This window comes from Arachis hypogaea, chromosome 6 (genome assembly GCF_003086295.3).
Source record: "Arachis hypogaea cultivar Tifrunner chromosome 6, arahy.Tifrunner.gnm2.J5K5, whole genome shotgun sequence".
In the NCBI taxonomy this organism is placed as follows: Eukaryota; Viridiplantae; Streptophyta; class Magnoliopsida; order Fabales; family Fabaceae; genus Arachis; species Arachis hypogaea.
In genome coordinates, this window is record NC_092041.1 from 3,055,306 (window position 1) to 3,073,601 (window position 18,296).

At 27.0% G+C, this 18,296-nt stretch overlaps 1 protein-coding gene across 1 annotated transcript; it reads left to right on the forward strand.

Annotated features, from left to right (window-relative positions):
- On the forward strand, positions 1–1,087 carry LOC112695358 (germin-like protein subfamily 1 member 15). Its single transcript, XM_025747673.3, has 2 exons — positions 1–194; positions 329–1,087. Exons 1-2 carry the CDS (start codon positions 5–7, stop codon positions 877–879), a joined length of 741 nt encoding a protein of 246 aa, XP_025603458.1. The 5' UTR covers positions 1–4; the 3' UTR covers positions 880–1,087.
- The last annotated feature ends 17,209 nt before the right edge of the window (positions 1,088–18,296 follow it).

The following is an 18,296-nucleotide window of genomic DNA, read 5'->3' on the forward strand; positions in this document are numbered from 1 at the left end:
TTCCATGCAGAAGATATTCAAGTCTCTCACAATTAACAAGCAATTATATAGACAGCATCATACAAAACTAAAAATGAAAGCTGCATACTTGCTGGTTGCATTCTTGGCTCTGGCCTCTTTTGCCTCTGCCTATGATCCCAGCCCTCTCCAAGACTTTTGTGTTGCTCTCCCCGATGGCAGCATCAAAGACGCTGGTATCTGTGCATATATACATTCATATTATCCACATAATCACATAGTTTTTGTTACTCAAATTAGTTTCCTTTCAATATTATGTTTAAGCATCTTATGACTAGTTGTTTTTAATATAAGATTTTTCACTTTGCAGTATTTGTGAACGGAAAATTTTGCAAAGACCCTAAAATTGTGGTAGCTGAGGATTTTTTCAAGCACGTAGATCCTGGGAATGTTGTTAACAAACTTGGATCAAAAGTAACTCCAGTGACAGTTAACGAACTAGCAGGACTCAACACATTGGGTATATCACTTGCTCGCATAGATTTTGGATCTAAGGGTTTAAATCCTCCTCACACTCACCCTCGAGGCACTGAGGTATTGATAGTTATTGAAGGAACTCTCTTAGTTGGATTTGTGACTTCCAATCAGAACAACACCAACCGTCTTTTTACCAAAGTGCTCAACAAGGGTGATGTGTTTGTATTCCCATTTGGCCTCATTCACTTTCAATTTAACATCGGTTATGGCAATGCTTTGGCTATTGCTGCTCTTAGCAGTCAAAATCCAGGTGTTATCACAATTGCAAATGCTGTGTTTGGATCGACTCCTCCTATTTCTCCCGAAATTTTGGCTAAAGCTTTCCAAGTGGACAACAACGTAATCAACTATCTCCAAAAGCAGTTTTGGTATGATAACAACTAGTTTGACGACATAGAGCACTCATCATTGAATAATTCTACTTGTACTTTGATTTAGTGTATGTTATGCATATGCCTCATGTAGTTCCCTGTAATAATAAAACGCATGAGGGTTATAATTCATATGCACTACGTTGTATTCATGTTCTGCTTTGATTTCATTTCATTTTTAGCGTGTGATTTTTAATAAAAATAAATCATGTTTCTTCGTATTGAATCTGTCCATTTTTTCAAAGCGTTACCACACTCTCATGGATTTGGATCTTTTAAATTTTAAATTTGTACTTTAAAAGATAAAGTGTAATCTTCTACTCTTGAATGGTTTCTCTTTTATATTTATTTTTGATCCCATTTATAAAATCAATGGTAAAAAATTACCCTTTATTCTCTAAAGTGAAATTCAAATCTTAGAGAATCTAAATCCCTCTCCCATAGTGTGGCAGACTTAAGAGATCATGGCATAATTATTAGCATTTATCACTCTAAATTTTGATGGACTTAAACTTCAGGCTATGTCCATCCTTTAGCTGATTAAAAAAATATATATATACAAATTAATTCCAAAAATTGGACCGTAAGAATAACATAAAATTACACGGCTGGAGAGAAAATAACAATCTCTAAATTTTTTCTAAATTTTAATGTTCTTGTCACATTTAAGTATAGCAACACTATTCAAATACGTGAGTATTCATTCTGCCCTTATTTGCTCGGAGCGAATTTTTAATGGAACGAATTTTTAGATAGAACGGGATGGGATCGAATTTAGATTAAACTCGTCCCAGTATATATAATATATGTAATATATATAAAATAATTAATAAAATAATTAATAATATTATATTATATTTAAATTTTTATTTTAATTTGTTACGTAAGTAATGATAGTTATATAAATTTTAAAATTTAATTTTATTTGTTAAAATTTTAATAATTATAAGAGCAAATAGGAGCGGGACGGATATCCGCAGGAACGGATTAGGGTTTAACTTTTTACTATCTACGAGTAAAAATGAAACGAATTCAGTGCGCGTCATTGTAGAGTGGAGAAGTCGAATATGGCAAAAATTAAACCTGCTTCTACCGCCCCATTATTACCCCTAATCACATCTAATTTCAGTAGAAGTCAACAACAATTTGATATTTTGGTATATTTTAGAAGATAAAAACTTACATTCATTTATATTAATATAAATTTAATAATTAAAAATTATTAAATAATAATTTAATTAAATATATTAAATTAATTAATAACTTTTAAAAAAATAATTATACATGAGTTTTCATTATTTTTAGAAGATTGAATAATTTAAATTGAACTATATAACAAAACAAAAATACGTGAGATACTATACAAAATAAGCTGAAAACAATAAAAATTACTTTATTTTATATTTTTTATTTATTTTATATTTATTAATTATCACTGAAATAATTTTGTGTATAGTATTAAATATAATTAATAAATATATAATTATTATAAATATTATATATATAAAATTATAAACGTTAATTTAAATAAACTAACTTTGATTATGATTGTCTTATATATATATTTTCTCTAATATATATTAACATAAAATAATTACATGTCTCGTTATTATGTTCTAAATTAACTTCTAATTTATATTTTACTAGTGTTAAACCCGTGCGATGCACGGGCTTATATTTAAATTTAGTATAACACTATCATCGTCGTTATATAATAAACGTGTTAAATATGTTATTTTATCTTTATTCAAAGTAAAATATAAATAGAAGAGTTTGAAGTTTATAATATTCTTGAACCATAAGGAGGGAGCCATAAAAAAATAAGAACATATATAACTGTAATAATAGCATGTTAATTTTACCCTAAATTTTATATCAAAAAGCTAATAAAAATTTATTGACAACCTAGTATCTTACTAACTTCATTAGAAAAGCATTTGGCATAGGATGTTGTGTTCCTTGTTACACATTTCATTTCAAATTTGAAAAAAGAGTTATAGATAAATTAGTTATATCTATAGTAAATATTTGTACAAAAGTGTAAATCATAACATGCTATTAAAATAAAAATAATATTATTCTTACCTAAATATTATTGAAAACCTCTTTGAACACGACATTTGTTGTTGATGACTTTGGATTGTCGTCTTCGTCTATAATTAAAATCCTGAGGCCACTGTGACTCTTAACTCTTGACAAAGCAACATAAAGTTGTCCATGGGTGAACACTGATTTTGACAAATAAAGCCGTACATGTGATAATGATTGACCCCGACTCATGTTAATGGTCATTGCAAAGCATACTGTTAATGAAAATTGTCTCCGTTGGAACTTAAATGGCAATCCTGAATCTGAAGGGATCAAGTTCATTCTTGGAATGTACACTTTATTTTCAATATTTCTACCGGTCACTACCGTCACTCCAATTACGTTGCTGCCAAGTTCGTTAACTATTAATCTTGTCCCGTTGCATAAACCTGAAGTCCGGTCTATGTTTCGCAATAGCATTACAGCGACTCCTGACTTCAAAGTCAACTTGTGATTGGGTAGTCCCGAACATTTGATGTCATTTAGGAACTCTGGTGTGAACCACTCTTGTTGTACATCTTCATTCTCATCAGCTTGGCATGTTGTGTCAGAGCTCAAATACTCCTTTTCCATCCCCGGAAAGATTGTCAAGACAAAATCGTTTACCTTCTGACACTCTCAAGCGTGGGTGCAAGAATTGCCCTACTCTGAAAATACCTGTAATCTGACATGTTTTGCAACAAATTTGGATATGCAAAGTCTACCAAATGAGAGAGAGGGTCATCAGTAGTTGTAATCAATAGATCATCTGAAATTTCAACTTCTGATTCATCACCAACAACAGAGCCAATATTTCCATTTCCAACATCAAGTATCCAATTAGCAAATCTCTTTATTTCACCTTCATCTTGATCCGAAGAAGACATTAGAAGCCTCATATTCGTATGCAGTTTCAGAACCTTACAAAATGACCACAGATGAGATGAGTTAATAGCGGATGCCAATATATCGTGTCTACTTTCTTTCGAAATCACCGGAAGTATCTGTCTGAAATCACCTCCTAGAACAACAACCTTACTACCAAATGGTTGATGTGTCTTATGTTGATCGATAACTGACATAAGATCCCTGAGCGTCCGATCAAGTGCTTCAAAATGGCAGTTGTACCTTTCCTCGCATACAACATATTGAGAACTCAAAATTGGATCCTGTTTTGGACTTCTCTGATATCTTCATTCACTCAAATTTCTCACTTTTACTTTGCAGTAGGTAATAATTTTAGTAAATTATTAAACATCGCCCCCTAAATAGTTAGTCTAGCTCCGCCCCTGACCCAGCCATATTCGATGTTGCTGAGAATATAGGTAATTTAAGAAGTAGCAATATCAGCACTTTATTATCTACTATTGTTATGCTTTTTATAAACAAACAATTATTATTTAGTGTTCAAGTTTTAAAATTCAAACTAAGATATGGTTATATATTATAATTTTTGTATTTGAACATTGATTTATTGTAATTCTTATTGTTTGATTAACGTGCATGTAAAACTTAAATCTTGAGGTTGGCACAATAAAATTGTATTATATGATCTCATCTTTTTAATCCATAAATTGTATTTTTCGGTAATCTTTTATAAATATTATTTTTATACTTATCAGTGTTAAAAATTATTGTTAATAATTATTTTTAACACTGATAATAACTAATTGTAATATTTTTGGCTATGCACGCTTCTTCTAATTTTTTAGTATCTAAATTTGAATTAGATGTACTTGCTCCTGTAATCATTAGAGATAATACATCAAGTAATTTATATTATAAAAAAAATGAATATATGTTAAATATTTGAATCAGCTGAATTATGAATATATATTATGAAGGTAATATTAAAGATAAAAGAAGTAAAATTTTAGCTTTGTGATAATTACAATCTATCATGCTTATCTTACCATGTCTCTTTTGAAGTAGCATAGTCTTCCTATTCAGTCTTGCATCCCTTTGCAATCTAATTCGATTTGTGTACTCCAATGAATCTATAATAATTATGTAGCATATACCAAAGATTGTTTTTAATAGACCAATTGAAAAGTTAAATGTTTGGTCTTTAAGTAATAAAAGCATATTAATATACGCTGGCTTTGTAATTGGTCGATATGGTTTGATGTTTGTTGAAGATATTGCTGACTTGTCTGATGACATGGGCTATCATATGCTTCACGTGTGATACCCAAATTACTAATATCACTAATATTGGAACATCGTTCTTTTTCATCTACAGAGTGTAGATTAGTAGTTGGAGACCTTGATCGATATGGTGTTGGATTATTACCTAATAAGATAACTCGAGATATTATTTTTGAACATATTTTCTGTTAAAGTTTATAATTGAATAAATAGTAGAAAAATCAAAATACATAAAGTGCATGTCACATAAGCAAGTTCCAAAAAAAAATCTAAAAATAAATCTGTATTAATACTATTTGTAATGTTCGACAACACCGACTCAAAATGCACACCATTGAAACTATCACTCGAATTTCCTGTAATTTTTTCGTAAACAAATTTAGTAACATATTACGAAGACAATGTAAATTAATAATTTATTACTTGTCAATAGCTAAATAATATATAGAAAATATTGTATTTTATGGGCTTTCATTCGACCAAACTACTCATGACATGTTAGTTATTTTGTATACCCAATAAAAACTAAATATATAGAACTGACATACTTAAAAATACCAAATAAAAAATATATTATTCTAACCTAAAAAAATGATAAAATAATTAATTATTTTTTTATATGAAATCTACCTTGAAATGTGCTTCACTTTGTATTTTCTTTGTCTTTTAATATCAATTTTCTCTTCAATATAATCTTGCTTCTCTTTGGACTTCTTGCATCTTTCAATATATACCTAAAAATATCAAATAAATAAATTTTTGACTAATTAAAAATATATATACATTATACATAATACATTTTTATTATCAAATTTTTTATATTATTAAAAAAAATAAAATAGTACACATATGACAGCGTTTGATTTTGGTATATATGTCCATCAAAACATAGATACAGGATTACCCAGGAGTACATATATGGTGTTTGTTTACTGAGACAAAAATAATGAAAGACATAGTCATACACAAATACCCATTAAAAACATGTATTTTGTGTCTCTTTAGAATGCTAAAACACTAATTTTTAACTTGAGACACTAATTTTTTACAATTTTTTCTCATGTCTAACTTACCAAATAGAATATGAAATTAGTGTCTTCTTATGTCTATGTAAAATTGCACAAGTTTTATTTTCAATGGCTGCTTTAATTTCTTTTTTATTCTCATTTATTTAGTTACGTAAACATATTTTACAGAAAATAATATATTTTTTTATAAAAGTGTCTTTTTTCAAATAAATATAAGTTTAATCTCACGATCAATAAATTCAACTTATAGTTAAAATCTTTTTTTCCATTTCCTTAAATAAAGAGATTGAAAATGAATAACTTATGAGTAAAAAAGAGAAAAAGATGAAAGTACCTCTATTGTTGTGCTGAGATAATCTAAAAAATAACCATATAAACGAATTAAATAGAAAAAAAAAATATAAATGTGACAAATAAAAAAATTTTAATTTAAAAATAAAAATGGTTAAGAAGCCACTTAATTAGGAATTAGTATTAGAATTTTAAATTTCAAATTTTTAAATAGAGTTTTCTAATTAGCTAGTGCAAATTTAAAATTTTTAAATAAACTTTTTTAATTAAACGTTTGTTATTCATTAAGAATATAGGAATTTGTTAATTTAAAAATAACTTTTATTAGTTTCGTCATAAATAGTATCAATCATATTATTTATCGATAAAAATAAATAAAATTAAATACAATCTAAAAATTAATAACCTTATAAATTACGTAAATTTAGAAAAAAATACTTAAAAAGAGAGAAAAAGATGAAAGTACTTCTACTGTGGAGAGACAATCTAAAAGATAATAATAAAAATTTATAAGTGTGGCAAGTAAAAAAGTTTAAATTTAAAAATCGAAATAGTTAAAAACTTACTTAATTAGAAATTAGTATTAGAAATTCAAATTTAAAATTTTTAAATAGAATTTCTTAATTAACTAGTATAAATTTTAAATTTTTAAATAAAATTTTCTAATCAAACATCCATTGTCCATTAGGAATATAGAAATTTGTTAATTTAAAAATTATTTTTTTTAGTTTCATCATAAATAGTATTAACTTTATTATACTTTTTCTAAAATTTAAACAGTATTATATTTTTTTTAAATAGTATAAATAACTTCACATCTTAATAAGATAATTCTATTTACTTTATTATAATCCTTTGTAATTAGCATAGTAGCTTATAAATTATATAAATTTTTAAAAAATATTCTCAAACTCAATTGCTTACGTAAAAATTAAAAAAAAAGTATATTTGAATTTAAATTTAAAATTCTAAACATAATACTTTAATTAAAAATTATAATTAGATTTTTTTAAATAAGTACACATTAAAAATTAATAATTAACTTAATTGTATCAACAATAATTCAAAGAAGAAATTTATAACTTTATGACATTAAATATTAAATTAAAAATTATCAGAATATCAACGGTGAGAATCAAATTAAAAATAAAACCACAAGTAATAACCAAATAACTTCAATTTATATTTAAAAAAATTTGAAATTTCAAACATAAAAATCGAAAAGAACAAAAAAAAAATAACAACTCAAGAAAATACAATGTTTCCACCAAAACAAACATATACTTGGCATTATTCTATTAGATAGACTCTAAATGGGATTCTCAAAACATGTGCATCAAAATTCTCAAGTTTCTTTCTCAATATTGATCTTCTTGCAAGTTGAGGTATCTCCTTCCACCTTCGAATCTTCTGACTCCGAGGATAGTCGCTTAGTTGGTGTAATAGCATTTTCCAATAATTCGGATTCATCATTGGCCGTAACTTCATTGGAGAATTCAATCAACAAATTCTGTACAAAAAACTACGTTAAATTAAAGACTTCTTTCTAACCTTTGATTTTATCTCACTAATATATTTTGAATAAAATTAAGATCTAATTTTGAGAGAACAAAAAAAAATATATTTTTTGAACAAATACCTTAGCACCTTTTACTTTCTCCCCTTCAATGATTGAGGATGTCTTTGAAATTGGAAGCAAACCACCGGTGTAGTCAACTTCCTAAAATTATAATTAATTATTATTTATAAATTAGATACTACTAATGACCAAGAAAGTAAAAAATAAATTAATTTTTAATAGAAAGTACACTTATATATACTCACAATTTGAATACGGTGAGCCTCTTTGAATTTATTTATGAGATCCACATTATCAGTTATCTTCTTAACTTTATAAGAAGGGGAAAAATGTGGATTATCAGATATTTGAACTTCAACGATGAAGAGAAAGATCTTATCAATTAGGTTGAGTAAAAGTGTAGGTGTATCCGATAGATCTCCTTTCTGCAGGGTATTACATAATATATTAATAATAAATAATATAAAAAGTACCAATAAAAATATCTTCACTAATGCTTTTAGAAATAAATATTGGTTAGATCTTACCAATAGGAGTGGATCAAGTATCTCTACACAGCTCTTTCCCAAAACTTGTTTTACCTCTTTGTCAAAGACTACATAACATGCACGTTAGAACCATCAATGACACCAAACTTTATTCGATACCTGCTTAAAAAAGAAAATAACATAAAAAAAAGTTAAATATAGACTTATTCAATATCTAATCAAATGTACATAGACTTTAATTTAAAAAAAAAATAAATAATCTTGGAGTCATGGATAAAAGGATATTAGTAGAAAACTCGTGTCTTCATCGAGCCAAACCATCTCAATTGAGTATGGCAATGGAGAATTTCCGTAATTTGATAGTGTCCATAACTGTATCACTCGTATACGTACACACAAATTGTCGATTGTAGGATTGATGTACTTTAAATTGTGGTGCTTTACATCTCTCATAATTTATCCTTTTATAGTTGCATCATAACTAAATTTTTTTAAATTTGGTTGACTTTAATTTAAAATTTAAAAAACAACAACCTAAGTAAAACAACCCAAACAAATAAAACAATTTAAAATTTAAAAAATAACCACCTAAGTAAAACAACCCAAACTTAAAATTTGAAAATAACAACCTAAGCAAATAATAATTTATAATTTATAAATATAAATCTAAAAATTTCTAATGACGACACGTAAGCAAATAAACTCCCAGACTCAACGTATGAGCGCCACGTCAGCAAATGAGCTCCCCATTTGTATTACTATAAAGATAAAGATTAAATTTTTTTCTAAAATAATAAACTTACCAACTAAATTGGTGCAATCATACCCAGGAGCATTGAGAGTGTCAAAACTCACAAATTTAAATCCATATCGTGGGATTGACGATTCTGGAAGTCTGTGCACATCAGTACGTTGGTTTAAATTAACCACATACTCATGATGTGTAGTCTTAAAGTAACCCTTGTTGAGTCCAAACACCAAAATATCTTATTTGGTAAGATATTCCTTCCTCCAGCAAATTAACGAATCGAGACACAAAAACCCTCTTAATTGAGGCGTGTATTTTTTCTCCCTAGAATTAATGAACAAAAATAAAAAAAATGATTAAATGGGAATAAACAAATAAATTTAAAATATAAAATAGATAAATATTAGTAGAAAACTTACGTCTTCGTTGAGCCAAACCATCTCAATTGAGTATGGCAATGGAGAATTTCCGTAACTTGGTAGTGTCCATAACCGTATCACTCGTATACGTACACACAAATTGTTGATTGTAGGATTGATGTCAACAATTTTGTGAATACCAGCAATTGGAATAAGTAGAGAGATTCTGGATATATGAAAAGAAAGGGATTGATGTACTTTAAATTGTGGTGCTTTACATCTCTCATAATTTATACTTTTATAGTTGCATCATAACTAAATTTTCTTAAATTTAGTTGACTTTAATTTAAAATTTAAAAAATAACAAACTGAGTAAAACAACCTAAACTTTAAAATTTGAAAATAACAACCTAAACAAACAATAATTTAAAAACTCTAAACTAACGTGAATCAACCGAAGTATAATTAACATGTAATTTTTTTTTAAAACTCTAAATTTTTTTAAAAGAATTTATGTAGCTGCAATTTAAAAAAAAATCAACAATTTTTTTTAAAAAATAGTGTTAAAATATAAAAAATAACAATCTAAGTAAAATAATTTAAAATGTAAAGAATAACAACCTAAGTACAACAATCTAAAATTTAAAAAATAACAATTTAAATAAAATAATTTAAAATTTTAAAAATAACAACCTAAGTAAAACAACCCAAACAAATAAAATAATTTAAAATTTAAAAAATAACAACTTAAGTAAAATAACCCAAACTTAAAATTTGAAAATAACAACCTAGGCAAATAATAATTTATAATTTATAATTTATAAATACAATTCTAAAAATTTCTAGTGACGACACGTAAACAAATAAGCTCACAGACTCAATGTATGAGCGCCACGTCAGCATATAGACTCCCCATTTGTATTACTATAAAGATAAAGATTAATAATAATTAAAAATACATTTATTTAAATTCTTTTTTTTATTATTAATTTGTTGATTTCTTTTAACAAATGTTCAATTTCTATTGGTGGAATATGAATGTGAATACGGTACGTAGTGACATAGGCGACAAACACTACATATGATAGGTTTTGAAAACTTTATAACACAAGTTCTTATTAAAAATTAAGGATAAATATAAAAAATATCATTTAAATTTAAAAGTTTGGATATTTAATCTTTAAATATTTAGATGTGCAACTTTTAAAAAAAAACATTATTAATTGATTTGTATTATATCATTATTAACAAGATCGACTCACAAAAATAATCGAAAACCTATTTATCATTTATTTATATAATTAAATTTAGTATAACAGCTTATAAAAGGAGGAGTTAATGTGAGGATTTTTTTTTCTTTTACCATTATATTTTCAAGTGTTTGAAGAAGTTCATTATCTAATATATATATTTAGTAATAAATTTGAATACTATAGTATAAGAATAAAGTCACTAGATGCAATGTAAATATGAATCTAATTTTTCAATAATTGAAAATAACATTTATTTTGTTATGAATTATCACATAATATATTTTTAATATAATATTATTATTATTATAACTAAATAATATTAAAAACATAACTTATTAAAAAATATTATATATAACTAAAAAAGACAATATATATAATTGAGAAACACAATAAGAAAAAAATAAAAAAAAATTAAAAATATTATAAGAATATCATACATTATAATATTTTAAGAGTTTATCACCTAATAACGTATAGTGAACAATACAAATTATTTATCAAACTAGAGTATTTACTCATTTTGGTCCTTAACAATTAATTCCATCAATTATTTAGTTTTTTTATTCCGTTAATTTTAACGGAGGATAAAATAGTCCCTGTCAACTCTAACAGGGGACAAAATGGCCCTGATTCCTTTGTTCAGAAATGATACTGTTCTCCCCCAATTTCTATCATATCTCATATAACCCTAAGAGTCTAACATTGCAACTTCAAGCTACACGATGCACAATCTGCAACTTCAATGTTCATAAGAAAAAAATCTTCAATTTGTTCTCAACCAATTCATACTCAAGAAATTAATGACTATGTCTTTCAAGTACTTGTCGTCTTCGATGGATCCCATGAATCTAGACAGCAAGTCTGATTTGTTGAGACCCGTCATCGTCATTGCCATCTCGCTCCTCCTCTACCCTATCATCTCCATGGCCACATTGTCCACCACTCTGATCGCTTTCTTTAGCTTCTTTTCCGAACCAATGTTCAGTAATCGCTTCAGTTTTCATATAAGCAGCGACGGCGACATTGCTTGCTATACTGATAGCTTGGATGCGATGTCGAAGTTGTCTGCCAGTTTGGATTCCGGGAGAAAAGGAATGAAGCACTCGAGGTCCATTCCAAATGAGAATTTGCATATGATATCGAAGAAGAATCTTCTCATGATGTTCTAATGTTCAACAATCTATATTGCTTGTGTGCGAGTAGAAAAAGACGTGCCCTTAGGATAGTTATGAAACTTGGTCTTGAGGATGTCGTGAACATTGTCGAGGTTGGAGGTGATGCTGTTATCGAGGACGTGGAGGTGGATGCTTCTGGTGGGTGAAGTGTAGAGAAGGTGGGTGTACTAGTCACAGAGATTTAGGAAGTGTGTGAGTCATGACATGTTGAGGTAGGTAAGACACGCATGGCAGTTACACTATGACTTGATCTTGGAGTTGAAGAGGAGGAAGAAAAAGATAGAGAAGAAGACTGTGAAGGTAAAGAATGAAAGTATAAATGTTAGGGTTATGCGAGATATGATGAAAATTGGGGAAGAACGGTGTCGTTTCCGAACAGAGGGGGACAGGAATCATTTTGTCCCATGTTAGAGTTGGCATGGACCATTTTGTACTCCGTTAGAGTTGACAGAACAAATGACCTAAGTGACTGACAGAGTTAATTGTTAGGGACCAATTGAGTAATTAATTTTAGTTGGAGGTTAAAGTGTCTGATCAATTCAAAATTCTTTAAAGATCAAAATGGGTAAATACTCATCAAACTAAAATAAAAAAATTATGGTCATCAACCAAAATTTTTAAATAAATAATTATGTAAAATAATAGCAAAAATAGAGAAAAAAAAAGTGAGAGACATGATATTTTGTGAGAGAAAATATAGATAATGTATGAAGTGAATATTAATTTATATAGTAAATATAAATAAAAGTGAGAATAAAAAAATAAATTATATTTTATTAATTATTGTATATCTATTAAAGATAAATAACATTAATATTAAAGACATAGAGTAACTTACAAAAAAAAGATTAAAATATATGACTAAACACTACATAAAAAAATAAAGTGACAATACGATGATTTAAAAAAAATTATAAAAGGACAATTTCATTAAAAAATTATAAAGGACAATTTCGTTTCTCCTTGGATTGGGTGAGATGTACGTCAGCTCTTTCAATAACGGCGGCAATGGACCCCTGCAAAAGCACTCCAATACTCAAGTTAATAAGAGTAGAAGATAAATATCAAATTACTCAGAATGAATCGTGTACCTCTTTCATGTTTTATATATAGAATTGTTGTGATACTGTTACTCTAATATTGTGGAGCTGTATATGATAACTGCTCTTTAGTGAGCTTGTTTAGAGAGATTTGCGGAGAGATTTCTGTGGCCATCTGGGTTGGCACGTAGTTATTTGATTTTATAGGATAAGTCCATTAGGAGAGCAAAACACATACTCTCTAGTACTCCTGATATGGCACGTGTGTATTTAGTTTTAACCAGATTCCGATTTATAGTTTTTACCTAAGCCGAATTATAGCCAACGGACGGATCATAGCCCCAAGCTTGACCTGTGAAAGTTTTCAATTATACAGGTTGAGCTTCCGACCTATAAATAGGAATTGTGATTATAACAGCCCCCAACTTAATCAGTTAGTCGATATTTCTTCAAAAACAATTGAATGGTAAGAGTGTTCGATCAATATAACTGTGTGGGGATACTTTTCTGCTTAAGAACAATTTTTTATGGATGGCATATAGTATTTGATTGACGTGAACTGAAAAGTTCGAAAATATGTATTCGTTGACCGAATCGATTATGTGATTCGAAAATATGTATTCGTTGAACAACGATAAATTCATATGTATCGATACGTTTAAAATATAGACAAATAATAACAATCCATCTGGAATTTATTTTTCACATCAATATTTAATTTTTGTTTTTTTAAATATATATTATATCACCACTTTTAGTAATACACCCCTTTAATTAAATAAAAATAAAAAATATTTTTTATTTAATTTTATAAAAAGTCTTAAACATCCTTCTTTTATTTGATTAGACAAAAATATCATTTTAAATTAACGAAAATTTAGAATTCAATTAATCCTAATTTTATAGTTACAACAAAACAAAAACATATTAAAAAAATAAAAAATCAAAATTTCTTCATCTTCTCTAATTTCTCTAATCATTCGGGCCCCTCTAAGCAAAACATATCAAAGAAACAAAAAATCAATCGTTCTTCATCTTCTCGAATTATCCCTTTAAAGTAAAGCAGTGAAAATTCCAAACCAAAACCCTAGCCAATAGTTTGCATTGCCTTGGGGGTATTTTGGCTGATGATCAGGTCATCTTTTATGTATCTAGTCAATGGCCCTCGATGTTTTACATCTTATTGCTTTTAATTGAACACCAAACCCTTGTTCTAACAGGGTCTTGACAAGACAGTTTCAATGATTGCTCTCATCCTAATGCAGAGGTTACTGCTCTCAAAATCTAAAACAGATGATGCATCCAATCATAAATCTGAAGCTTTGAATTTGGATGATGAAGATGATCGTGTTACTGTTGATGTGGAAAAACTTGAAAATAAAGAAGAGTCTGATGATGTAAAACCTATTGCAGAACCTAGGAAACGGCCAGTTGCTGGTACACTTGTTGTTTGCCCGGCAAGTGTTCTTCGACACTGGACGGCGGCAAAGAAATTAGGATTTTGGTTTGGGACTTTTACTGCTTTGCTTTAGAAGGATAATGGGAGAAGATGAAGAACGATCAATTTTTTGTTTTTTTTTATATGTTTTGCTTAGAGGGGGCACAAATCATTAGAGAAATTGGAGAAGATGAAAAAAATTTGATTTTTTGTTTTTTAATATGTTTTTGTTTTGTTGTTTAAATTATTTGAAACAATAAAATTAGGATTAATTGAATTCTAACATTTCGTTAATTTAAAAGGATATTTTTGTCTAATCAAATAAAAGAAGAATGTTTAAGACTTTTTATAAAATTAAATAAAAAATATTTTTTATTTTTATTTAATTAAATGGGTGTATTAGTAAAAGTGGTGATATAATATATATTTAAAAAAAAATAAAAATTAAATGTTGATCTGGAAAATAAATTCCACGTGACTTGTTATTATTTGTCCATATTTTAAACATATCGATACGTATAAATTTATCATTGTACCGTAGCAAACACCATAAAGATTTGTAACATAAATAGAATGGATTGAAAGTAAACATACATAAATTATTGTAAAATAGAAGTAAAAAGTCATTTTTTCGGATTGATTAATAGCCAATTTTATTTTCGGATGGATTGATTGATTTTGATATATGAAATGATAAGATACATACATGTGAAGCAATTCAAATATATAGAATAGCAGATACCTCGTAAGAAGCTATGATGTATTGAAAGTTGACATTAAAAGTTGACATAAAAGATTTATATAAACAAATTAGATTATACATATACATAATTTTACCGAAGTAAAATTGTCAACCGCAACTTATAGGTAAGGTTCATAAGTCATAACTGAAATTTGCTCACGAGCTATGATTGAGGTATAGTCTCATAAGTCATAAGTTGAAGACACATTAAACATGTTCTATTTCAATCACCAATATATTAAAAAGAAATTTTATTAAATACATATTCTAAATTTATTGGCTAAAATTAAAATTAAGCTCCGTCATTTAGAATAATTGAAAAAATATGAATAAGACAACATGAACATTGAGTAATTAGTTGAAGAACAAGCAGTAATTGCTAATAATAATAATATAAACAACAAATAGAGAAATTTTCAATAATACATAAAAATAATTGAGAAAGAAAAAATGTAGCTTATTAACGTGTCAATAGGAATAAGTAGTTATGTAATATGCTGTTTTGTTAAAAATTAATAAGAAAGTGTCATTACTATGGTAAGTTGCTTAAAATTTTTATGGTCGGCAAAATAAGAAGAAAAAAGAAGAATCGGCATAAGAATAAATATGGTGAATAGAGTATAACAATGTAAAATAAAGAATAAAGTGAATATTCATCACGAGTAATATGTAAATTTAAAATGAACATGAAAAAGATTCACTATCACCACTAAAAGTATAGAATAAATGATAAGTTTATAAAAATTTAATATTGTAAAAGATTGTTAAATTTGGTTAAAAAACTCAAAGATAATTTCAACTTTATGAACTTCGGTGGAGCAAAAATTAGTATATTCGACTCTTTTTTTGTTTCTCTCGTTTTTGTTCCCGTTGGTCCTATCAGTTAAAAGATCGGCAATTTTCTTTACCTCCATTTGGAGAATAATGTTCATTGCCACCAGTCATCATGAGTAGGTGGGGAAACAACATTATCAACCATGGACCTGCAAAAATAATAACAAAAGGTTGTCGTGTGGTTATTTAATTCCAGCCCCACGGTGGGCGCTGAATGTTCGGCCAAGGATACTCGTTTCCGTGTTATACGTCGGACTTCGGATGTTACTGGGGAGATGACCTTGTCTGCAACGGGAAATATCCTACTTGAACACGGACTGAGCGGAATACCTGCAAAAAGGACTTCGACACTCAAATCAGTAAAGAATATTTCTTAAACGCTTAAATATGAGAACGAAATACTTATGTATATGTATGATCGAGATATTGTTTTGGTGACTTATTTCAGCAGTTGCCGTTTTATAGATTTTTGGATTGAGTTCGTTTAATAATTTGTTGGATTAAATCTCGATTTAAGTCAAAATTTTTGGGAGATTAACATTATCGTGATGAGCCATTACTTATCTGATTCCACAATCAGCCTGACGTGATCGAGATATAACATGTGAGTTCCAATTTTGTAGGTGTGGTAGAGGGTTATTATTTGATTATATATATATATATATATAAATAAAATTTGTTCTCCAAATGATACAATATTAGAATTTAGACAACTTATATGAATTAATATTTTTTATATTATAATTTTTTTTTGTAAAATTAAATAATTTAATATGTGAAATTATGAGAATAATATATATATATATATATATTAATTATGGTAGTATAAATGTTGTTTTATGATAAATATTTTTTTCTATGTTGCGTAATAAATGATATAGTAATTTTATATAAACCTTAAAAGCTTACGTATCACGTATTCATTATAATAATTTGAACTCTCTTTTTATATATTACTAGATTTAGATGGATGTATTGCGCAAAATTTAGATGGATATATAAATTAATATAAAATTTAATAATTATGTAATAAAAAAATTTATAAAGTTATGAGAAAAATTACGAAAATACTCAATTGAAATTCATTCATTTAAGTTTATTAAAAATTTTATGTATATATATACAAAAAATTACTCATTAAATCAGTCATCATCTATTATATGTGAATACATATATTTTTAACTCATTTTTAATATATATTTTATATTTGAACATATATTTTATATGTAATTGTTAATTTGGTACTAATTTTTAGTGTATATTTAGTATAATTATAATTTTATATAATTATTTTTATTTTTATTCTTTTTAATTAGTCACTTTTGTTTATTATTTTTTATTTTGTAGTTTATTTTTAAATATTCTAAAGCAAGAATAACACTATCTAGTGTAAAACAAATGCATATACAATATTTTTATAACTAAAAATAATCATCTTTTTATTTTATTTTTCATGCATCACGGCATGATGTATTTTTAATATTATTATTATTATCATTAAAAAAATAAATTGTTCAAATGGTTAAAAAATAATATATATATATATATATATATATATATATATATATATATATATGCGTGATAAAGATAATATAAAATCAATAAATAGGGATGTTCATGGATCGAACTGGATATGCATATCCGCGGTGTTTATTTGAATCTGATATGAAAATTGCATTGCGAATATTGATATGATTCACAAGGCTATTGGATCGGATCCAATCCACACACTATAATATGATCGGATTGCAAATTTCATATAGGTATCTGCATATTTGTGGATCCCAAAACAAAAATAAATAAATAAGTAAATATTCTTTTTGTGTTTTATTTCAACTAATAATTATCATATATGTTGTATTATTTTATTTTCATTATTTAAAAAAATATGTTATAATATTTTAAGAGTAAACATGTTTAAAAGAGTGAAAAAAAGGGATTTTAGTGATGTTTTTAATAAAAATAAATTCTTTAAAATATATCCAAGTTTAAAAACCACGGTTCAAGCTTAAAAACTGCAAATATTAGATTCGATCTGATGACTTTAGTACAGATCAAAATTTTGGTTATATCTGATTTGATATGATTCGCACTCACCCCTATCAATCAACACAATTAGACAAATAAAAGCGATAAAAAATTGTAAAAGCATATATTTTAGCATTCTAACAAATTTATGTTCTAATATATAATGATTCAATTGTTTAGTAAAATAAAAAAAAAGAATTTTGATTATAAAA